Here is a 24,270-nt window from a genome sequence, read left to right on the forward strand (position 1 = left end):
AGCTTCTTGTGTTGGACATTCACAGATATGAACTTCAATGACTGTTGTGACTGTTTTAGTTACGTCTCCTCTCGCCATTCCTTCTCTACTCTGCTAATCCAGAACGGATCGGCTGCAGGAGCCGGATTTGTCAACAGAGCTGTCAATCATCCTTTTTACAGCCTCAAATAACTAATTCAAACTAAACTTGTCAGAAAAATGAACACTTGGACATAAATCTGCATGATAATAACTAACTATAATGACATAAACCATGTTTGAGAAACATTTAGTTGGCGTGGATTTTGATTTTATAGCTTGGCCCATGTCCCATCTGTTAACATGGAGGAGGCAGGCTTTATGACCTATACTGCAGCCAGTCAGCAGGGGGTGTAGAATTGGGACACAGTGTAGTTACCAAGAAACAAAAATAAACAACTTTTAAAAAATATATATTTTCACTACTTGTTTTTTTTCACTCTTTGTTTTAAACTGTGATAATACTTTATATGTGGCTCCCATCTTTGTTAATCTTTGTAAATTTTTGCCTCAAAGGCGTATTCTGCTCAATGTTTGTCAAGTATGGCCAATTCGTGTGCATTTGTACACAAACACACTCACACATCATCATTATGAATTTCTCTGTCGATGCAAGAAATAACAATGGAGCTCTTCCACCCCCAAATGGTCACTTTGTGTAACTAAATACTGAAGCACACTTACAAATGTTCTAACACTATTTATCTTAAGGTTTCTATTGAATATATGCCATATAGACTAAATTGTCTTTTAATTACTATAAAACTTGATCTCGCCTATAATGTTATTTTTGATGACTGACACATCTATGGAAGTTTGTCTATGTAATATTGAGACACAAAGAAGCCTAACTTAAGACAAGCGTTACTTTTGGATTGGTTCTTTTAAATGGATCATGTGTGCAAAACAGAGAATCAATAGATGTTGCAAGAAGTAAATCATGTGAATGAAACAGAAAAACCTGCCTGACGACACTCGCACTGCATCGAATAAACTAAATCTGTGACTTATTTTTTCTAAAGGTCCTTGAGGGACCGTGGAAACAAACCGTATCCCATCAACCTTTGAATTGAAATTGCATAATCCCTTTTACTGCCTGCTTATCGGCCTGTCTTTACTCTTTGTGTTATCAAGGAATTATCCAAACTAGACTAGCTTTATGACCAATATTGGGTTTTATTGGCCCACATGCAGTTTTCCATTTCAATGCACAGTAACAGATGGTAACCAAACATGAACAGCTGTGTATCACAGTTCTCCAATCTCTCTGTTATGCAGGTTTCGGTCCAAGGTTAAAGTAATAAAGAGACTTCACTGAGCTCATTGTTGAGTGTTGTTGCGAACACGTAACTAAGACCTGAGCAGGTGATTAATTCTTTTCTTTGTTGTTCTTAAATACATTAACTTAGTTATTACATATTGGTAGATCATTGTTAGGCATACAAATGTTGCTGCCCTGCAGGATTTATCTGTTTAATATATCTATCTCTCATTACAGTGTGATCATTTAGAGGAGACCCAGCCGAGGAATCAAGCCCAGATTTTAGGGGTTGGAATGACTTGAACTGGACTGGGGAATCTTTACTTTATGATGGAGCGCCTGTCCCTTGTATCCAACATTACCTTCGCTCGCTGGTTCGATTGCACCTCTGCAAGATCATCAATCATATTCCCCTTTTCAGTACAGTCATTTAACATGTGTGTGTGTAGCTTGAATGTTCTTGTGGGAGGGTGGGAGTGTGATGGAAGTAAAGGAGTAATCTTAATACAGGTCATCCAATTACTTTTGCAGGAGCACTCTGATTACATTTATGAAAGTAATCTGATCACAAGATAACTGATGACAATTCTGAAAGAAAATAGACCAGAACAAACATAGAATAGATCTAATGTACTAGAATGGGGAAATTGGGTAGTGGCCAGTTGGGGGTGGAAGTGATATACCTAAACAGGGAAAAATACAGCAGTGCTGCATTGTGGCATGGTGGTTAAGAAGGGCATCCGGTTAGCTCGATGGACAGAGAAGCTGTGCCGTGCATTGGAGATTGCTGGTTCGATCTCTACCTCTCAGAGACCATCTATGGTATTCCCCTTTCCAGGACAGTCATTTAGAGACTCAATTGTGCAAAACTACATAAGTTACAAAGCCCTAAAAGAAGGGCATCCAGTTAGCTCAATGGAGAGAGCACCTGTCCTGTGAATCAGAGCATACATACATGTGCTGGTTCAATTCTCACCTCTGCCTGACCAGCGAACATATTCCCCTTTCCAGTACAGTCCTTTAACTTTACAATTGTGCAGCACTGTAATGATTTCAAAACTCTTAACAAACCCCTTAAGGAAGGGTATCTACTTAGCTCAATGGATAGTGCACCTGCCCCATGTATCAAGGCTTTATTCCCTGCGCGGTGTGCAAGAGTAATATGCATTGGAGATTGCTGGTTTGATTCCTACCTCTCCGAGACCATCTATAGTATTCCTCTTTCCAGTATATTCATTTAGCGTTTCAATTCTGCAAAACTTCATACAATTCAAAAATCCAAACAATCCACTCAATAAAGGACATCTAGTTAGCTCAATGGAAAGAGCACCTGTCACAAGCATAGGAGATTGCTGGTTCAATTCCCACCTCTCCCAGACCAATTATAGTATTCCCATGTCCAGTACAGTCGTTTAACATTTCAATTGTGCAAAACTGTGATTCAAAATTCAACACAATCCCCTCAAGGAAGGTCAAAAAAACAATCCGTGGGAGTTCTTTCTTTAAGTTATCATAATGTAATGCTAAACAGATATACATACAGATGCAACTGCTAACCATGTTGGCTCGGTGGTGTAATGGCTAGCACGGTTGACTCCCAGGTCAAAGGTTCTCTCTTCAACGCTGGTTAGGGGATTTCTGCGTGGAGAAATCCCCACAGCTCGGTTGCGTCGGTTGTGTCGCAGGCAACTACTGCATGGCTGAAGGGTGTAATGGTCAGCTGCTTCGGTTGCTTGGCAGAAGGGTATAATGGTCGGTTGCTTGGCAGAAGGGTATAATGGTCGGTTGGTTGGCAGAAGGGTGTAATGGTTGGCTGAGTGCGATTTTGAGTAGGGAGAGTACATTGGCAAATAAAGCGGATCCTGAGTCCTTAACTGTTCTCCTACTCTGGCTGCATTTATTTTTTAGAAAGGCAGATTGGTGGCCCGTAGAAGATTATGCTTGAAGCCTTAAGTAAATCAGACTTGTGTCAAAATGTAAACACACATGACGTAAACCCAGAGCAAATCTGCCAGCCTCTGTCATCTCCTCTTCGTCTTCTAAGCAGCTCAGTCTGTCAGTGAACAAGGCCTGCTGAACATCAGAAGCTCGTAGAAATGATTTCAAATGCTACAAACAGACTACAGGTGCTTGTCATCAAAAAAAGAAGCCGCTCTGCACCTTCCCCCTTTTTCAGTGAAAACAGTCTGTAATTCTGATTTACCTACACTTCTGAATAATCTCTCAATTAAATATTCCAGGCGTGTGTTAAATTGTAATATGGTGTGAACAGGGTCAAAATTCACCCACCTAATGTGTCTTCATAAAATGAAAGGTTCAATTCTTTGCATGTTTGTCCTTCTGCTGGAAGGATTTCTTCCACATGAGCTCGTGAGCCATGTATAATTTGATTTGAAAAGCCTGAAAGATTTAAAATATGCAATTTTTCACTATGTGGCTTTCACACTGATAAGAAAGAAACAGATGGATTGCAGAGTGTGTTTTTGCTAAATGTGATTATAAAATGTGCAACTTAATATCTGGGTCACTTTATATCTAAAAATATGGTTGTGAGCAGTAAAAAAAACAGGCTCTGCTTCAAGGGTCACACATGCATACAGCGCTGTTATTGTAGCCTCCTGAGACCCGAGCTTTTGTTTGGTATGCATTTTTAATTTCTCCGACCTTTTGGGGATTAATAATAAGTATGAAACCTAAGAATTGTCTTTGTGTTACATTGAGAAAGTCCCAATGTCCTCATGTGAATGCCTTGTCGTAACGGTGTTGTAGCTTGTTGCTATTGATAAAATTAGTCAAATTTGTCTGCCATGTCAAGCCACAACTGTTAATACGCTTTAAATAAACAAGTTTCAATCATAAAATCTGAAGAGGTTTTGTACCTGGTTGAGTTTTCTGCAGAGACCGTCTGTAACACATTTCGGTCGGGACCACGGCCATCTTGAATGTACACCGATCAGTGTAATTTGCTTTTGTGACCACAGGGTGATGGACGAAGTGTCCATGAATGAGACCAACGGGTCTACGTTTTGCAGACTTAAATATTATGGTGCTGTGAAGCCAAAATGTAATGTCCCCGTATGAGGACGCAGGGTCTCGGGAGGTTAAAACAAAAACATCAGCAGTCTTGGGGTTACAAATAAGCTACATTTATGTTACTACATTACTTTATTTCTTTTTTAAACATGAATATCTTACTTAATACTTTAGTTTTTTTGTGTATTTAGCAATGCTGGCTGCATTGGTAATAACTTAAATCTGATAGTGTTGTGTCGTTGGCGAACGATCCGATTTTTTTGAACAGCTCTTTGGTGCGAACGACGGGAACTGAGTCGTAGGTGAGAGCTGTTCTGTTTATAGTTGTGCCCAAATTTCATCACTCTCCTTTATCCACTCCCTTTTATGCCCAATTACCACAGGCAGCTTTTTTCAGCTTCAACTCCGCTACACTTGGTCACGTGCAGCGGAATCATGTCACCACAACATAGTGCGGACTGTGAGCAACATTATAACCCTCCGCCAAGTTTGTTGACATCTCTGTAGTCATACAGTTGATTCATTGTTCCTACATTATTCTGCTGTTTTCTTTTAAATCCTAAAAGCTCGTTTTTTGACACGGGAGAATATAGTGCAGACACCTTCACGAGTCTGACAACTCTCTACCTCGTAGTGTTGCGATGTTAGCGAACGATGAGCCACGTAAGATCCAGCTCCCTTCAAAGAGCCGTAATTCCCAACACTAATATCTGAAGAAGAACGACTGCTTTAAAAAAAACGTCTGTACAGAAAAGTGATCTCCTGACATTTCCTCTAGCTCCGACAACAGGTTGACATTTGTGGTTTTGTGTGAAATACCTCAACAACTATTGGCTGGATAGCAATAAAAGAGGTAAAGTGACTCACGTTCACTTCAGTCTGAATTGTTAATGCTTCTGTGATCCCTTTATTTCCTCTAGCGCCGTCACTAATTTAGATGATGAACAAATTCCTATAAAAGTAATGAAATTCCCAGCAGCCTCAGCGGCACTTTACTTTGAGTGTTAATTAGCAAGTGTTTAACAAGTGTTTAAAGTGCTCACATGTCAAGATGGTGAACGATGTAAACATTATATTAAACATCATAATGTTAGCATGCTTCTGTTAGCATTTAGCTCAGAGTGCACTCTAGAGTGTCAAGAGCTGTTTGCATGGCTGCAGACTTTTAGTGTTGTTGGTAGCCTACTCTATTTGAAGGTTTCTTTTTATTAACCAGTTGGACAATAAAGCCAGCTTGTCCTTCATAAAACACGGGGATCTGTTTTTGTACTTGTTTTAAATTTAAAGGGTTTAGCTGAGCTCGTCCCACAGGGTGAAAAAAGGGGCAAATTAAGATATAAGGGGCTCTTAATGAGCTTTGATACCTACCCAGCGTTACAATTTCCTTTCATGTTCATAGATATTAAGGCCCCTTATAGCTTACCAAGATGCACTGCAGTGTAGTCCTAATGAAAGAAGACAGCTCTGTGATCTATATAACTCATGTCTTATTACATACACTCCAGCACTGTAGTCTGAAGGTCTGCCAGGTTTTGAAGTCATGATCAAAGCAGGGGGATCCCAGAGCACCAGAGAGGTGTCACCTTCTAAAAATGTATTCACCAGGTGATTGCAACGCTGTATGCTGTGCCCTGGATTAATAAAGCAGTCGTTACAGAGCACTCTGACTTTTTGACCCCGAGTGAGAGACCTGTACTCTGAACCCTAGAGAAATGAAGCAGCAGCCAGCAGCTGCTTAGCTTAGCTTAGCATAAAGACTGGAAACACGATGGAATAGCTAGCATGGCTCTGCTCTATCAGTAGATCTTTTTCTTGGCCAAGCTAAGTGACTTCCTGGTTTCTCTAGAAGCTTTTCATAATTAGTTCTCAAGAAGTCTGCACACAGCCAAGAAATAGTCCTGCAACAACTGTAAAACAATGCTGCTTTAACACTTTTATGTACAGGTGTTCAGCAGTGAGCGTCAGAGGCAGAGCCAGACTAGCTGAAGATGAAAGAGTCCATCTTTTGTGTTGTTATGCTCTGAGGATTTCTTAAATATAAGCTAGACTGAGCTCTTAAAGTCGAGGTGAAATTAAAAATGTAATTTTAATCCTTTTAGATCTCATCCCCGGTAATATTGTGCATCTATTTGACAATATAGGCCAAAAAAAATACAGAAAATCAATTTCTTCGTATTCTAATATCAAAATCCGATCATTTTTTCTTCCTATAAAAAGAAAATATCCTGTGTGCTTACGTAGGCTAGAACCAACCAATTTCAACCAATCAATCTGCAACATTTAGCCGCAGAGCACCAAGAACTCTCGGTCAGTTAGCTAGCTACTGCGCTGTGGAGAACGTCTGTCTACGCCCACTTCTCAACGATCAAATCAAATCCCTCCAATGATATATCCCGCGTGCACGTCCTGTTTCACTGGGAAATACGTCACGATACGGAAGCTAGATACTCTCGAAATGCCGCTTCAGCTCGACTTTAATAAATAGGTTTCAACGGCTTACAGATTTTAAACACGGGATTTTTCACTGTGTAGCTTCCATACTTACTAGAACCCAATAATTATTAATACACCACTGCTGTGATGAATCTCCTGGTTGTACACTCTCTTCCTCCTCTTTCCTCCGCCTTCTTTTAGCTTTGTGGGATTATTCATTTGGCTTTAATACAAGGATTTAAAAATACTGAAGGCAGAAACCTTTTTTTATGGAGATTTTTGCAGGATTGCAAAGACTCCAATTTGTTGCTCTCAAGACACAGATACCAAGGATGCATTCATGTGCAAAAATCTCAATAGTATTAAAATCTACATCCATAAATTCACTGTATTTAAACAGATCTATCTTTACGGTTTAGCACAATTCTGCTGTGTTAAATGCACGGCTGGCATCTCTCGTCTTATTGCAAATAGTTAAAATAAAATTGTGTTGCATCATGATATTTAAAACACAACTCAGTGAGATGCACAGGAAGGGGGGAAAAGAATCAAGTGGGAGGCCATTGTGGCTTGGCACATTGTGTTTTAGGTCAAGAAGTAAATAAATGTTTCTGAGAAGCAAAACTTCCACTCTAAAGCCACTGCACATGATTCCTATCAAAGGTCCGCAGGGAGAGGAGATAGTGAGCAGTGGCAAAGGAGGAGGAGAGAGAGCAACAGAGAGAGAGAGAGAGAGAGAGAGGACAGTCATGCATTTACGACCAGACACCCACACGCAATTCCTCACAAGGCACCCACACACACCGTCTCACATATGCCGCGCACACACGTCGGAGCACCTGATTTGTAACCACTCTGTGTTTGGATCTTGTCGAGCCAAGATGCCGTCCCGTGTCTGGCTGTTGGCTCTGTTTCTGGCGGCACTAACAGGTGAGAAGTTCCTCTTTATCCTACATGCTCATGTGTCCAGTGAGTGTCAAGTCTCTGTCTTTAATCTTTAATTGAGATTATGTGATTATGATCAACACTTGTGTTTGTTTACGATGATGGCAGCAGCTGGGAAGTGTTGCAAAATGTGAAAACAGATGATATGTAACAGTAGATGCACTCAGTTTGATTGCTTCTCGTTTTTAAATCACTCAAAGCTTGAAAAGGCGGCATGAGAAATTGCCATCTGCTCTTTCCGTGCGTGTTTGAGTTACTCATCAGGATTTCTTTGCATAAATTTAGACCTAAAGGAGATAACAGCTCTGTCTCAGGCACTTCCTTTTTCAGGTTTAACAGACCTTGTCTGAGCATGGGCACTGTCTTTACTGATTTTATTCCTCTTGTTGAACATGTTTTGATTAATGCAATGATACATTTTTTAGCACAGCTGCCTTGTTTGGTCTCTGTGTGTGTCTGGTGTCTTTTACTGTGAGTTTCTGTCCTTATAAATCCTGACACCGAGTCGCACGATAAGTCACCAACAAAAGAGTGTCACTTTTGCGGTCTGAAAATGTGCTTACATAGCTCAGCTCGAGTGTTACTTTCCAAGGTCTCCTTGTCACAGTGTACTTCTCGTTTCAGGACACACCGTCGCTGCTGTTTCATTCGAGCGGACTGAGAGGAACTGCTCTCTGTCCCCACCGGTGAGAAGAAACGCGTGAATGAGAGTGATTTTTACACTTATTGACAGGTTTATTTTTGAATGTTTTAAAAATGAAGTCATTAAAATGGACCTCACAGATGTAGCACTGTATTTTTGGATATTTAAACATGTTGCATGAGCTATATACAGTTACAGTTAATGATTACTGCACATGCACCGCGGTTAATGATTACACAGGGAGATACAGAAAGGGATGAATCAGCAGTTCTTCTGGTTTTAATTAAATCTCAAGACTTTTAACGCTCTCTTTATCTCTTCCTCTCTCCCTTTGTGTGTGTGTGTGTGTGTGTGTGTGTGTGTGCGTGTGTGCGTGTGTGTGTGCAGTACCTCCCCAGCACAGCAGTAAATACCACTCTCCAGCTGCAGGAGTTACGAGAGCGGATGCGTCCCCTGAATATTTCTGCCTACATTATCCCCGGCACCGATGCTCACCTGGTACACGTGCTGTCCGTCATACTTCATACATCTGGGTTTAAATCTGTGTGCGTGTGTGTGCGTGTGTGTGTCAGAGCGAGAAAGGGATCCTAACCCCATCTTTTTCTCTGTCAGAGCGAGTATATCGCACCACGTGATGCCAGGATGGCCTTCATGACCGGCTTTACAGGCTCCGCAGGTACAATCCTATTCTTCCTCCTCATCTCCTTCATCCCCCTCCTGCTCCTCCTCCCGCTCTTGCTCCTCCTCCCCGTGACTCAACTCCCCACGTCTGCGGTCATCTCTACTTTCAACCCACATCCTCACAATACAGCCATCTCCTCATCGCTCTCTTAGGTTCATCGCTTTCCACTCTCTGCATCGCTGAATCCTCTCATTCATAAGCGTTCTCCATCGCTCAGTGACTTCACCATTAAATCATGATGTCTTTTTGCATGCCTATAACCTCAGTGGAGTTAATGATCGTGCATATTTCTGCAACCAGCTGTTGCACGGATGAAAGGAGAACAAGACAGATGACATTTCAGTAAAGTGCTGTTCAATCCAAACTACACTTGTGCCAAACTTAATAGAAAAAAGTCATTCAATCATGCAAAATATAGATTCAGGGATCAACTATTAAATGAGGGTGCAACAGTGGAGTGATGCGTGTATATCCACCTCTGTGTCTCTCCATATGCACACATTTCTTTAAGGTTATCCGGCCCTTCATGCATTGTTCTGAGTCAACTCTGACATTTACATTCTCTCTGTAATTCACCCTCTCCTTAACCCAGCTGCTCTCCTGCCACTCCCCAGGAACTGCCATAGTTACTCCGACCAAGGCCGCTCTGTGGACAGACAGCCGCTACTGGGTTCAAGCTGAGAGACAGCTGGACTGCAACTGGGAGCTGGAAAAAGACGGTAAAGGGAGGGTGGGGGGATAACGTTGTGTTTACTTGTTATGACAACACAGGACAAACGGATGCCCATCGCATATTTGTGGTTTTGATGGTGTCAGGTAAAAATACCCTGACATGCTGCACACACAATCACAGGATTTACATGATAAAAATAACTAAAAACACTGCATGTTTTGTCCTGACACTTTGAACACTTAAAACAAGGCTGACGGGGTGTTCAATTAATTTTTAAGTCTTCTAAGTAATTCATGAAATTGAGCTTCTAACATATTTTTTAACCAGTGTTTGACTGATGCTAATAACACCCTGAAAGCTGGTGCTCACACATTTATAAAGCACAACATTAAAAAACACAACAGCTTTTATTGTCAGTCAAGGATTTGTCCTCTAACAAAGGAAGCTCAATTTAGCAATACCACAGTTATACGGTATTAAGAAACATACTGTGAATACAGACAAATAAAAGCACATTCAGAAACATGGCGTCGTCACAACATAACATACTTCTGTCTCTAAAACCTGATGAATACGTTGACATGCAACAACAGTCCCTGGACAGACCCACCTATACTATTTACTCCTAAAGGGCTTGGCTGTTTAAGGACATTATTCAGCCAGTTTAAAGATGATAAAATATATATAATGGACCAGTTATTAAAGACAGATCTGAGTCCTCAGTGGGATAATATGTGCTTGAGGCCTTGTGCTGCAGACAGGGAAGCAGGTTAAAATATTAAGAGAAGGACTAACACATCCGTGCTTTTGGTCTTTTGCATTATTACAACAAAAATTGTAGAACTGAACAGACAAGTCGCCATGGGTGATACAATACAGCTCATCCTCTTTCTGTTATTGGTCACAGAGCAGGAGGAGAGTCTGCGAATGAAACCCCAGCAGGATCTTCGAGTAGGGATTACCTCAAGTTCATATCAGTCTCAGTCCATCTCATCCCCAGGGAGAATTTAAAACATGACATTGACATGGCACATTTACATACAAAGCCAGTAACATCAGCAAATCACAGAAAACAGGAGAACAAAGCTACTCCAGCTTCCTCCCACAGTCCAAAGACGTGCTCATTAGGTTCATTGAAAACTCTAAATTGCCTGTAGGTGTGAATGTGAGCGTGAAAGGTTGTCTGTCTCTGTGTGTCAGCCCTGTGACTGACTGGTGGATGGATGGCTACAGTGTTGTTTTCTTTTTATGAATTCGTAACGTACCTTGTTTCTTAAAGTCTTTGGATGTTTGTTACATTAACAGGTCTGACACAACTTTAGCCTTCTCTATATATAAAGTATATCTCATACTGTACTACCACTGCTCTATAAAGCCTCTTTCCCACTGGTCAAAAAACCCGCAAACACCCGGCTTTTTTGCTTAATGGGTCAAATGACTCTGCAGTAGACGCGGGTATTTATCGCCTCGGCTCCGATCAGCATTGATGGGAGCACAAAACCCGAGTTGACACGCTAATCTCCACCCCCTTTCCGGCGCGATGCTATGCTCCGTCGGTAATTTCTGCGACGTCATCTCAGCTACAAATTCCGCCTGTCTCCGTCCGAGCGGCGCTCGAACATCATTCCTAAATTGTCGGCGTCGAGTTTGATACACAGACTGAATGAGGAATAGATACCTAACCACCGTAACATCTTCACTGTTTACTAACCCTGTCTCCGGCGTGTTTGTGACATCAGACGGTGATGCAGCTTCTTGTTGATTGTTGCGTGGTACTGCTGGCTGTAAAGGAAGTTGCCACTCGGGGATAATAAAGACATCCTTGATCCTTGATCCTTGATCCTGTGTTGATACAGGAGAGAAGAGAGGAAAGCGGTTTGGAGGGGATGGTTTTTGAGAACTGGGGCAAACAGGAGAGAACGGGTTAGGCAGGCTAATTTGTGTTTGCACAGGCAGTTGCATTAGGGAGGCACAGGTGTGAGAGCTAACAAGACACGGGTGATGGAATTAGTGAGGGAGGGAGGCATGGTCCTGTTGCTGAAGCTATGTTATAAAAACTTCATTTAAATTATCACCAGTAATGGAAAGAAAAACCTGAACCATGTAACACAAAAACAAACAGAGAAATAAGGTTTGAACATAAAATAATTAGACAGATTAAATTAAGATGAAATTGTTTGTATAAAAAAGCTCAATGTTCGAATATCTTAAGAGGTAATCCCAAAAAGTTTATTTTTATCTCTCACTCTCAAGTCGGACAACAAACAAAAATCTTGACACATACACTTGTCTTCTTTTTAAGGTTCTTTTTAATACTAAACATTCACTTGTGACATGGCTCACTTATTAAAAGAGTCTCAGCAGTGACCTTCAACTGCCTGTAACTGTAAACGTTTCAGTCTTTGTACTTTATTGACCTGTGACAGTATAAGTAGACACTTATTGCACTGCTGTGTTTGTTCAAAGAGTTTGCTCAAAAAGGAGTTCCCTCTAAACATAATTACACTTGATAGAACAGATTTGATTATATTTAAGTGGAACTGACATGTTTTTAAATCTTCGGACCCTCATTCTTTAAATATTTTTGTGTTGTTTTTTAATAAATATTACCCAGAGTTCGGCTGACTGAATTTATTCTGTCACATCCTCTAAAGTCAATAGTAACTTAACAACAGTCTGTCATGTGTGATGTTCTCCAGTGTCCATCATCAGCATAGCAGAGTGGCTCATCTCCGAGGTTCCACCAGGCGGCGAGATCGGCTTTGACCCCTTCCTCTTCTCCCTCCGTAAGTCTCCACTCCTCCTCCCTCCTGTCAGTCCAGGTTAACGTCAATAAAGCTCTCGCCCGAGTGGATGGAAAAATTATTGATGGAGCCTGCAGACGCCGCACAGACTGTTGACTTGGGATTGATTTGCTTCAGTGTGTGTAATCATCCATAATTTCCTCCATTAGAAACGCAGGAGAACTACAACATGAACCTGGAGTCGAGCAATCGCAGCCTCAGGTCCATCCCCGCTAACCTGGTCGACGGAGTGTGGACGAACAGGCCGCCCATCCCGCCTGACAACCTCACCCGCCTGCCCGACAGAGTGATACGTATGTCTCCTTACATGTGTACTGTTTGTACACACACACTACAGTCTGCTGGTCCACCTGTGTGGTGCCCTTTAACTCTTTATCGATGTGCTGATAAATACCAGCAAACACACAGCGATAAGCGGCTCCACAAACACAGCCATAAACAGCCTGTTCATGTTTTTATGGCTTGCTTGCAGATCAAATACCAAGTTTAAGTGAGTGGAAAAGTCTCCTTAAGAGGAAGTTGTCTCGACGGTCATGAGCCTTATTAGTCTTTATGGCTGGAGAATAGACAAATGGAACTAATGGTGCACACATAATCCTAATGGTCTGTGTGTGTGTGTGTGTGTTTGTGTGTCTATAAATTTGAGTACAATCTGGAAAAAGGCATCTCACACAGTGTTTTAAGTCTTTTATAGATTATTTTCTTGCTCTTACATCTGACAAGAAAGCAAAAGAAAAGCACAAAGTTACTGTAAAAGCACTGAAGTCTGCGCTTCATGTAACGCATCACATGTACAGACGCTTAAAGGCTGAATAGTTTCCTCATATTATTGAGATCAAACCAAAACCAAAAGGAAGGATATATTCATCAGGTGGACACAAACAGGAATCCAAAAAGGAATGATAACTTTGCACCAAGTCTCCTCAGCGACAATAGGTTCCCCATATCAACTTTATAACAAGCTATTATGTGAATGGTTGTTTTCAGCTTGTTTTTGCTGCCCCCTATTGGCCAAAAATTCATACTGAAGAAGCAGTTCAACTCTATGTCCAACACAATTGAGCAACAAGTGTTGTTTTGTCATGTGGATGAAAATAAAACCATAAACTGTGTTTGCAGAAAGGTCCTGGCAGGTCAAAGTGGAGGATATACGGAGACAGATGAGGGACAATCCATACGAACCGACAGCTCTTCTGCTCTCAGCGCTGGATGAAACAGCCTGTAAGTAACCCACACTTTGTGCTTCAAGCTGTTGAGACATTTAAAAAAAAAATAATAATAACATTGCTCATTTAGAAAGATAGATACCAAACCTCTGCTTAATTAACTGAACATGCTGTTAGTAAGAACTTCATAAAATGAATCACAGTTACTCTAAAAAATGTGAATGACTTCATTCCAGTTTGTGTCTCAGGAACAGATTTCCAGTCATGATGATTTATGTTACGTTTTAAAAGGAACTTACATTTCACAACTACATCCTGTTATTTAAATCATTGCAAAACATGTAACACATTATATTGCCTTGAAAAAGGTGCATGTACAGAATGAGTGACAAAAACCACATTATATTACATTAAGAAAGGTGTCACTAACCAGACCATGCCACTGTACAGTATAAAAGTAGTTTATCTGGAATATGCCAGAGCAGGGGTTCTCAAACGTTTTGGGGCCAGGGACCCTTACAGGGGAGAATATTTTTAAGGACCCCCTCACAATCGTAACACCGATTAAGCATATGCTTATTACCATTTGCACTCTTAGATGCCATTGGAACTATTTGTATTGTAAAACTTATCAACCTGAATACTTCGGACCTGTTTCTTAGAGATAAAGAGAAAAACTGAGTCATGTTAATACCACTTATATACTTTAAAACTGAGGCTCATTTTATTCAACTTGCTGGTGGACTTAACTTGACAGCATTTATACTTTTCAAGTAATTGATCTTAAAAGCAGTTTAACAGCCGTGGGAACAGTTCGCTGCGACCTGAGTGAGTTGAGTGATTCATGAAAGATTCACTTGATGTGTCACAATCACATCAGTTTCTATTGATCCAAAGCTAACATGGGTGGAAGTAATGGACACAATATGCTTGTTTCATGGGCGCAAATGGTCCTCATCTGAAGACATGCAGTTTTTAACGATACAGCACAATTTTATAATTTTTTACACATTTATTATAATTATTTCGCGGACCCCAATTTGAGAACCACTGTGCTAAAAAGTTGAGGGTGGGTGTGATGAGAGGGGGTCTAAGTAAGGTGGGTCGAGTTAGCTGGTGCAGAAACCCAGGGGTCGAGACTCAGGGTGGGGGCAAGTCACGACACCCTTTCTGATCCGGCATCCCCCAGTGATTCCTGGGGGATTGCAGGTGCCACGTTGAACGACCTGACTGAGGTGTTCAAACTCAGGCCTCTTAAAAAAGCCCAGTCAATCCTGAACGATCCCGACCATCCTCTTTTTAATATGTTCTTGCTGCTTCCTTCTGGCCGCCGTTTTTTCTCCCAACCGCCATCAGCCTTTTAGATAGCTCAAAGTGATGTTTGTTTATTTATTAATTTATTGGCATTGCCTTTTTGTAACCACTGATGTTCTTAATTTAACCTCTTCTTGTTGATTGTTGTGTGGTACTGCTGGCTGTAAAGCAAGTTGCCCCTCGGGGATAATAAAGACATCCTTGATCCTGTGTTGATACAGGAGAGAAGAGAGGAAAGAGGTTTGGAGGGGATGGTTTTTGAGAACTGGGACAAACAGGAGAGAACGGGTTAGGCAGGCTAATTTGTGTTTGCACAGGTAGTTGCATTAGGGAGGCACAGGTGTGAGAGCTAACAAGACACAGGTGATGGAATTAGTGAGGGCGGCGTGGTCCTGTTGCTGAACCTATGTTATAAAAACTTCATTTAAATTATCACCAGTAATGGAAAGAAGAATCTGAACCATGTAACACAAAAACCAGAGCTTTAAGGATAGATCGAGCCTGAAGAGGAGTTTCAGTCTGATGTGAAGGATTATGACCGGGCTTACAGAAATCACAACAATGCAAGACAAAGATATTGACATATTGAGGACAGATTCTGCTTTTTGAATGGGTACTTTGATCAAATACAAACAAAAAAATAAAAACAAAACACTTGGCATCCTTTATTACCAATTGTGTTTATATTTTTCAGCTGATTTGATTTCCTGTATTTTCAGTTTAGCACTTTGCTAATTATCAATGAATTATTCAAAAGCATCTGTCTTGCAACCAGAGCGCTCCTGAGCTGCAGACGTCTCCTGACTTCTGATTTCAGAATTATCGAGTCCTTTTTAATGACAGTGACACAAAACAAGTCACGTACGTCAGACACAAACATAACATGCGCACAGTAATTCTTGGCTCAGGTACACACAGCTAAAGATGAACAAGCTGCTGCTGCTGCTGCTAACAAATGGGGGTTGTGTGTGTTTTCATTTGTAGGGCTGTTTAATCTGCGCGGCAACGACATCCCATACAACCCCTTCTTCTACTCCTACACACTGCTCACGATGGATAAAATTTGGTGAGTCCGTTTTTCCGGGATTACATGTTTGATTACATAAGATTCTTTTCAAATGTTCGTTCTTTTGTCCCTTCCCGTCACATATACTGGAATATAAGGATGGATACAATCAGTCTTATATAAACCACATTTCTTGTTCTTTCCCTTCTATGTCATCTCCCAGGCTCTTTCTTCACACTGACAGAGTGTCAGAGGAACTGAAGCAGTACCTGAACGCCTCATGTGAAGGCTCCCTCTGTGTGAAGCTAAAAAGCTACGACACTGTCCGAGATATTCTGAAGGAGTACGTTTCCCAAGCCGGTGTTAAAGTTTGGATCGGCACTGAGTACACAAACTACGCACTTTATGAGCTCATTACACCAGAGGTACGCAGATGACTGTGATATTAAAAGTAGTGCATAATTTGGCCCCAATTTCTATTATCTGTATCTTTAGCTGACAATCTCAAAGATTTCAGTTTTGTTCTCTGGGTTGCCCCCTAATTAAATGGCAATTTACAGTATTGTGGGAGGACATTTCCCAATTTAACCAGTCTACGGCTGGCTCCCTTTGTCACAGCGTCCCATTTGTTTCTTTTTCTTTGGATTTTTTTTGAAGTTGTATCTGTAGTCATCGATATTTTCTTTGTTTGTTCAGCCATAGTAGATTACTGTTTACTCACAACATTTACAGAAACCGGAAATGCATCCGCTTAGCTCCGCCTACCCGCTCTGGCAGACCAACCACTGCTGGGTGATGGAAAACGCGTCACTAACGTGGACACCCAGTCCGTAATACTGCAAATGCAAAGGCTTTCATCAGTGGGCCATAGACTCAATCACCATTGTGTTACCTCATTCGGCGATCGATAGGGACTTAACAGACTTTTATTTACATGAAATGCAATATAATGGGGGGTAGCCTATAAACAGTATAATAATGGGTTTGTATTGCTTTGATGTTGCTGTATTAACAGTAGTGAGTCATAAATTGTTGGCTGCTTTTGATGCGTGTTGTGGATGTAATCCAAGTTTTTACTGCTGCACTAATCAGTATCTTTAAATAAACAATGGATCAAAGAACTTTTTTAAAGGTGAAAGTGGCCGCTCATGTTGCACAACTTAGACTTTTAAGCATCTTTAAGGACAAAATGAAAAATACAAATGTCAATCAAAATTCCTTTACTGTAAAGATGTTTTTGATGACAGCTAATCACAGGCGTTCTGATATTCAGTACAACATCTCGACCTCTTGTGTGATATTGCTTCTTTACAACAGTTTCACAAGCGGCAAACAGTAGTTAACAATAATAATCAACAACAGATTGTTTTTGCAACTAGCTCTACAACTGGACTTTTGTTGCCTAGCAACCCAAACATTCTCCTGCACTCTGTGTCTACAGGTTACCACAGATCAGCTGCTTTTCATCATGTACATTTATCTGTTTGTTTTAATTGATCATCAACCAGTGAAATAAGAGTCTGCTGTGTGATTCAGAGGTACCAGCCTGATTAATGTAGACATACACAGTCTGCTGTAATGCTAATTAAGAGTATTCAGAACACCTGGCTGAGGCGGAGTGATACACAGAGTGAAAAGTCCCAGTGATGTTGTTCTCTATATCAGCACTCATTGAATGCCTCTTGTCCAATCAGATTACTTGGTCAGAACTAACTGTTGTATATAGTGAATCTAAATATGAAAAAGCTTTTCATAGTGTTTGAATTAAATGCACAGAAAGAAACTTCCTTGCTGTTTGTCAGAGGAAAAGGAGGGCAATGCTTCTTGGTATAATAAATGGTATTAAATGATATATTTTTGTATTAACTATTTCTGGGGGTTTTTCCATCATGTAGGAGAAACTACTGACAAGCTCCTACTCTCCTGTGCTGACGACTAAAGCAGTGAAAGATGACACAGAGCAGCGGATCTTAAGGGACGCTCACGTATGTCACCTGCACACAGACATGCACACACACAATTTTTTGTTATTTAGAAAGCTGAATTATCAAGACAAGACATGCACTTCAAATGTGAGACCATTATCATCCCAGGAATTCATTCATCAGTCCTCACTTTCAGGCTGGTGGGACATTGATGAATAGTTTTCATTGTTGATGCTGAGACTCTCCTGGTCAGTGTGTCGTTGTCGCTCTGTGCAGGTGAGGGATGCAGTCGCGGTCATCCAGCTGCTGATGTGGCTGGAGAAGGCGGTGCCACAGGGGAAGGAGACGGAGCTGACCGCTGCAGATTACGTCAACAAGTGTCGCAGGTGAGAGGACATGCAAGAGAAATGAGATACTTTATTTGCTGAACAGGAAGTCCTTGCTACTTCATAAACAAGCTACAATATGACTTCTCTAGAGGCTAGAAAATATATAAAAAGGCAATATATATGCATCGAGGCATGAAGACACTGAAGGTCAAACTCAGAAATGTTTATTAATGTTGAAAGAAGTTAGTCTAGTTATAATTACACCCACTTCATAGTTGGCTCTTACAGCTGATTTAAACGTCATTGCAGCAAACAGAAGGACAGCAGAGGCCCGAGCTTTGAGACGATCTCTGCAAGCGGACCCAATGCTGCCCTCGCCCATTACAGGTACGATTTATTTATGTTCTTCCTCGTCCTCTCTTTAAGTCAACTACTTTTTACTACCATCTCTTCTTTATCTTTGTGTCGTGAGCACACGACATTCGTAAAGGACCAAAGCTGTGTTTTGTTTGTTTTTTCCAATCATTCATGTGGAACTGTGGGGTAACTTTTAATGTAACGTTATGCATGAATTTGCACCTCTACTGTTTCAGAGTGAAACTCTATCTCTTGCTTCCAACCACAGTCCACTCTGAGATTTTCTCTCTTCAGGCCTTTTGCTCGGTCACTCTCTCTAATTCTCTTCCTAACTTCCGCCATCACTGTCCTCTTTGGTCTCTTAGCCCCTGCCGTGATGTCAGTTCTGGGAATACTGAGCTAAAATCAGTAACAGGAGGAGTTTACTTTGTGCCAGGAAGCCTATTCATAACTACTTCAAAGAGATTGTACCCGCCCAACCTGAGTTGGGAGCAGGCGTTCGGGGAGCAGAGCGGTTAATGCAAGAGGTTAAAATAACAATTTGATTTGGAAGCTGTTATTATATCATGAAACATTTGCATAATGTTGCTTTAAACAGATTTTGTTTCTTTTCCTTGCCGGTATGTTCAGGGAAGCTCGGATATCCAAGATTTGAGAGTCAACTGCCGACCATTTTTTTGCTTTAATGCTCACAAACAATAGACAAGAACATGGACACTGCTGGGGATAAATCTTTTTCCCTTATTGTTAACTGATTCTCCTGAAACGACAAAAACAACAATGAATTTATCCCTCTGACAAGTTTTTATTTTTATGCATCCAAGGTCTGTTGTAGCTCTATTAACATCTATTACATCTATTATCTGTTGTTTTAATTTATATCTTCACCAGGAATAAATGGACCTGCAGTTGAGTCCCACAGAGAGGGAAGCATAAAGGAAAAAGAGTTAAGATGCTGACCATGTAATTGCAATGAGCCAAGTTTCTTTTCCACCACTCAAATCTTATGAACTCATCACTGGAGATATCTAACACATTCCAAAGTGTGCATCCAAAATACTTGAATACACGAGAAACAAAAGCCACCTTGTAAACAAGAAGCTTTTGCCTCCCTCTACTGGCAGTTAGCGTAATTACATAAACACAAATGGTTATGAATAACACACCTATTGCCCCACAAAGTCTCAGGCTGCTCTGTCTTTTTACTTACCCTTGTTCTTCTTTTTCTGACTGTAATTCTTCCTCTGAATGCTGAGTTTATTTTTGTTAAGTTAAGTTTTTCCACCACAGTCTCAGCCAAACTCCTGGCCGTTGTAGCCTTCTACTTCACTTTTCCTTTTATTTAGCAAGGGCATGAATGTAACAGATGTTCATTTATGCACTCTAGCTTTAAGGTGAGCATTAAAAACTGTCAGCAGTGATGTAAATTTCCTAAAGCTAATGGGCTACAACTTTAAAACAACTGCAGTACTTCAGTTACTTCCTGTTTTTCTGTGTTGCAGCCCTACACAAAATACGAGCCGGAGGTTGACAGTTGATGAGATGTTCCTTGTAGATTCTGGTGGCCAGTATCTGTGAGTAAAAACACACTTCATTTAGAAACTCTCTGGTTTCACATCACATCTCTGGCATTTGAAATGAGTCACCCTGTCTCTCACTACAATCAGAGATGGGACCACTGACATCACACGGACAGTTCACTGGGGAACCCCAACAGCAATGCAAAAGGTAACACTTTAGACATTACAGTGAAGTGTTTGAAGGGATATTTAAATTTTCTCTGTCAAAACACAACATTGTGGTACATTTTCTTTATTATGATTATAGAATATTTACTTTTTTGGTAAAAAAAAAAAAAAAAAAAGTAAATATTAGTTCCCTCTTTTTGGGGGGGGGCTGTAAAAACCATTGCAGTGATGTTCTTTCACAAAGCATTTAATCCCCAAATAAACCTCAATCTTGCTTAGAAATACAGATTAACAACATGTCTTGCTTCACAGGAGGCCTTCACTCGAGTGCTAATGGGAAACATTGAGATATCTCGAACTATCTTCCCCTCAGGAACAAGAGGTGAGAATGAAAAACACACATGCATGTTTAAAATAAGTTTTTTTTCACCACTAGAGAGCCCTGTTTCTCCACTTGCCAAGTTTGAGCCTTTATGATTGGATGAATAAAAATAATTTGTCTGTAGCAGAATGTTTGATTTAAGCTCTCTGTGTGGCTTTTGTTTATCAACAGGTGTAAACATGGAGATGCTGGGCCGTCGAGCATTGTGGGAGGTGGGACTGAACTATGGCCACGGCACGGGTCACGGTGTTGGAAACTACTTTGGAGTTCATGAGTGTATGTTTCCATTTTTATTTTCAGAGTTCACAGCACAGAATGAAACTCATCATCAGTACACTAAGTCTTCATCACCCACTAAAAATACATTTTAAAGCATGCAGTGGTTAGCGCTCTTAACAGCCTCACAGCGAGGAGGTTCCTAGTTTGAATCCTGGTTCAGACAAAGTGAGCTTTTTTGTGTGGAGTTTGCATGTTCTCCTTGTGCGTGCGTTGGTTCCCTCCAGGTACTTGTGTTTCCTCTCACAGTCCAAAGACATGCTTGTTAGGTTCATTGATGACTCTATTTACTCATAGATGTGAATGTGTGTGTAAAAGGTTGTCTGTCTCTTTGACAACAACTGGCAATCAGTCCAGGGTGTACCCCGCCTCCCACCCAATGACAGCTGGGATAGGCTCCAGCCCCCCGCGATAAGCAGTAGATAATGGATGAATGGAGCAAAAGTGATTGCCAGTTTATAAAATGCATTGTATTCAATGAGCGCATTTAGCCTATAAAATGTCAGAAAATAGCAAAAACTCTTCATCACAATTTTTCAGAATTAAATCTTTACATTTGATTTGTCAGATAAACATTTAAAATAACAAAGAAATTAACTTTACAAAGATCTTAAACAGATAGAAGTGGAAAAATCTCTAACTGGAGAAGCTACAAGGCTTTAAAAAGGCTTCAGTGATCAACTGATCATCAACATAATTCAACTGATAATCAAAATGCTACTTTCTGCACAATGGATTTTAACTGCTAAAACTGTATTTGTATGAGTGCCTGAAGAAATCACAAAAATCAGTCATATTAATCACACAAACTATATCCAAAAAGGTTTTGTTTGTAAGTTAAATAAGACAGCTAACAGTAGATGTATAGTATTAAATGAAGGTAAACAAACAACATGTGTTTGTTTTAACTTTCTCTGGCATAATCTGTATTTCAATGTTGTGATATTTCTTCAGGGCCAGTTGGCTTTCAGGGCAACAACATTCCTTTCAGATCAGGCATGTTCACGTCTATAGGTAAGATGTTTTTGCATTTTCATCTTGAAAACTATATTTTATTTTAAGTATATCAAAGGAAAGTTGCATTCTGTGTCTAAAAACCACCAAACTGATAATGATTTTCTTTCAGAACCTGGGTACTACAAGGAGAATGACTTTGGGATCCGGATTGAAGACGTTGCTGTGATTGTACCTGTTCAAACAAAGGTAAATACAGAGAGCCTAACATAGAGCTTTATGGAGGAACTAGAGTCACATCAATGATTTCCTGCTTTAAATGTGATATAAACAATGTCAAGGTCATTTCTCCGTGAATGTGCTTCTCCCTCCTTCAGTATGGTCACAACTACCTGACCTTTGACACCGTGTCGCTGGTCCCATATGACAGGAAGCTGGTTGACACCTCTCTCCTCAGCTCACAACAGGTAATAAATTGTATTTGACTGCATTACAATCTTCTTCTGGAAATCCTGTTTACATTAAGAAGTTACTATAAATTCACCATATTCTTTGCAAAGGAAGGTGCTAAATTAAATTATTTAATAAATATCAAGTAGAAAGCTATATGTAAATTTCCCCGGAGATATAGTTTCCTGTTAAAATATGTAAACACCCTCGGGTATAAGAGTTCGACATCGACCATGTCTTTTCTTGCAAGTGCTGGCTTCCTCTTAAAATCCCCTTTTACACTTTAGGTCAAAGCGTATCTGTGGTTCAGAGATCAAAACAGTTTTTGAGAAAACAAAACCATGTGTGAAACCATCTTCTTTTGTTTCCCTTTATCCTAAAAGAAAAAAAATTCTGAGAAATGATCACTATTGGGCAACAAAAGGGGCCCAAGGATTAATCCCTGAGGAACACCGTGTTTGATGTTAGACCAGGAGGATAAAATATGATCACATAGTTCCATGTTTTTCTCCTTTTACGCCTTGTTTAAAATAAATATTCATACAGTTTATCTGGAATCTTTTTTTATACCAGCTGCCTCAATTTTTTAAAAAGTGGTCTTTTCTCCCCCCAGCTTCTTTGGCTGAATAATTACTACGAGACAATCCGGAGGCTGTTGGGTCCTGAGCTGGACAAACAGAAACTACAGGAGGAAAAGGACTGGATGCTGAAAAACACAGAGCCCTTCTCCGCATCTGGATCTTCTGCCTCTGTCTGCTCCTCCTCACTGACTCTCATTGCTTTGGCCGTCACTTATCTCCACAACGTCAACTGATCTTCATCTCTCGTGCTCCCAATTGCACACTAATGTTACCCCTATGCAGTCCCTGTTGAGCAGCTATACCAGGTTGAGAGATGCACTGCAATTTTGCCTTTTTTTAAATGAAAGGATGTGTTTGTTCAATTATTTAATGATTAAATTATGAGGAAAAATGGCTGATATTGTGTAAAAAGTTATGAAATATCTTTTGTGTGATTTTTAATGTTTAAGCCTTTTGGTTTTTAATTGGATATTTGTATAACCAGCTGATATAATTTCTATTTTATTAAAGTAAAACTCTTTGAAACAATGCTGTGGACTGGAGTCATGAGGCTGCTGACATTTTAACTTGACAAAATCATAAAAGACTTGGCTGAGATAGATAGATAGATAGATAGATAGATTATTCCATTAGTACAAGTGTACCTTGGGCACCCAATGGTCGTAAAAATGTTGGGCCAACAAAAGTACAGTTACTGTAAAAGTTTCCCCAAGGAGCCACGTGTGTGTAAGATTTTTGGGTCCCTATGACACCCAATTGCTGTAAAATTTGGGGTTGACAAACGTGTCCCTAAATTCCAGTGGGTCTACAATTTTTTGTTGTACAAAAGTGCGCATAAGACGCCCAGTGGATGTAAAATTTGGACAAAAGTGCCCCTAAGACGCGAAGTGCGTGTAATTTTCTGTACAAAAGTGTCTGTTGAACAAACGCAGTAAATTGACGGTGTTTCTCCTGACAGGTGAAATCTCTGAATCTTTGATTTAGTCTGACAGCCCGTCATCTTATGTTAGCAGGAGTAGGCACAGGTGCGCTTGGTAACGTACACCAGCAGAAGGACAAACTGATATGCCTTTAATTACAACCTTGTCCTTGTGGGACATAAAACACGGACATAATGTGCAAAATCTGTGGCTCAAAGATTCCAGATGGAGATTCAACAACTTCCAGCTCCGGTTCGACACTTCAGCAGCACCAAGAGCGGTAAGTTTGGGCTAACGTTAGTATTATTTTTGCCCCACATGGCTTATGCTAGCTAAAAGCTACACTAGCAACGGACTTGTTTTTATTCCTAGGACAGTTGCCAGTTCAACTCCCAACTCTTCTGTGTTAGCACAAACGTTAGTGTAAAGG

The 24,270-nt window shown here is 40.5% G+C and overlaps 1 protein-coding gene across 1 annotated transcript; it reads left to right on the plus strand.

The window, feature by feature from the left end:
• Window positions 1-7,626: 7,626 nt before the first annotated feature.
• On the plus strand, window positions 7,627-23,384 carry xpnpep2 (X-prolyl aminopeptidase (aminopeptidase P) 2, membrane-bound). Its single transcript, XM_069670243.1, has 21 exons — window positions 7,627-7,675; window positions 8,315-8,376; window positions 8,721-8,831; window positions 8,946-9,009; window positions 9,630-9,734; window positions 12,388-12,474; window positions 12,642-12,785; window positions 13,612-13,713; window positions 15,957-16,038; window positions 16,202-16,403; window positions 17,874-17,963; window positions 18,180-18,289; window positions 18,542-18,619; window positions 20,092-20,163; window positions 20,257-20,317; window positions 20,590-20,659; window positions 20,831-20,935; window positions 21,890-21,949; window positions 22,062-22,138; window positions 22,267-22,356; window positions 22,953-23,384. Exons 1-21 carry the CDS (start codon window positions 7,627-7,629, stop codon window positions 23,151-23,153), a joined length of 2,022 nt encoding a protein of 673 aa, XP_069526344.1. The 3' UTR covers window positions 23,154-23,384.
• The last annotated feature ends 886 nt before the right edge of the window (window positions 23,385-24,270 follow it).

This window comes from Semicossyphus pulcher, unplaced genomic scaffold (assembly GCF_022749685.1).
Source record: "Semicossyphus pulcher isolate SPU_LCO1_2020_fin unplaced genomic scaffold, fSemPul1.0.p SCAF_2, whole genome shotgun sequence".
Lineage (NCBI taxonomy): Eukaryota > Metazoa > Chordata > Actinopteri > Labriformes > Labridae > Semicossyphus > Semicossyphus pulcher.

Coding starts and splice junctions, on each gene's coding strand:
- xpnpep2 (XM_069670243.1), top strand. CDS start 7,627: ATGCCGTCCCGTGTCTGGCTGTTGGCTCTGTTTCTGGCGGCACTAACA. Junction 17,964..18,179: donor GGATCTTAAGGGACGCTCAC/GTATGTCACCTG, acceptor CGCTCTGTGCAG/GTGAGGGATGCAGTCGCGGT. Junction 20,164..20,256: donor GATTCTGGTGGCCAGTATCT/GTGAGTAAAAAC, acceptor CACTACAATCAG/AGATGGGACCACTGACATCA.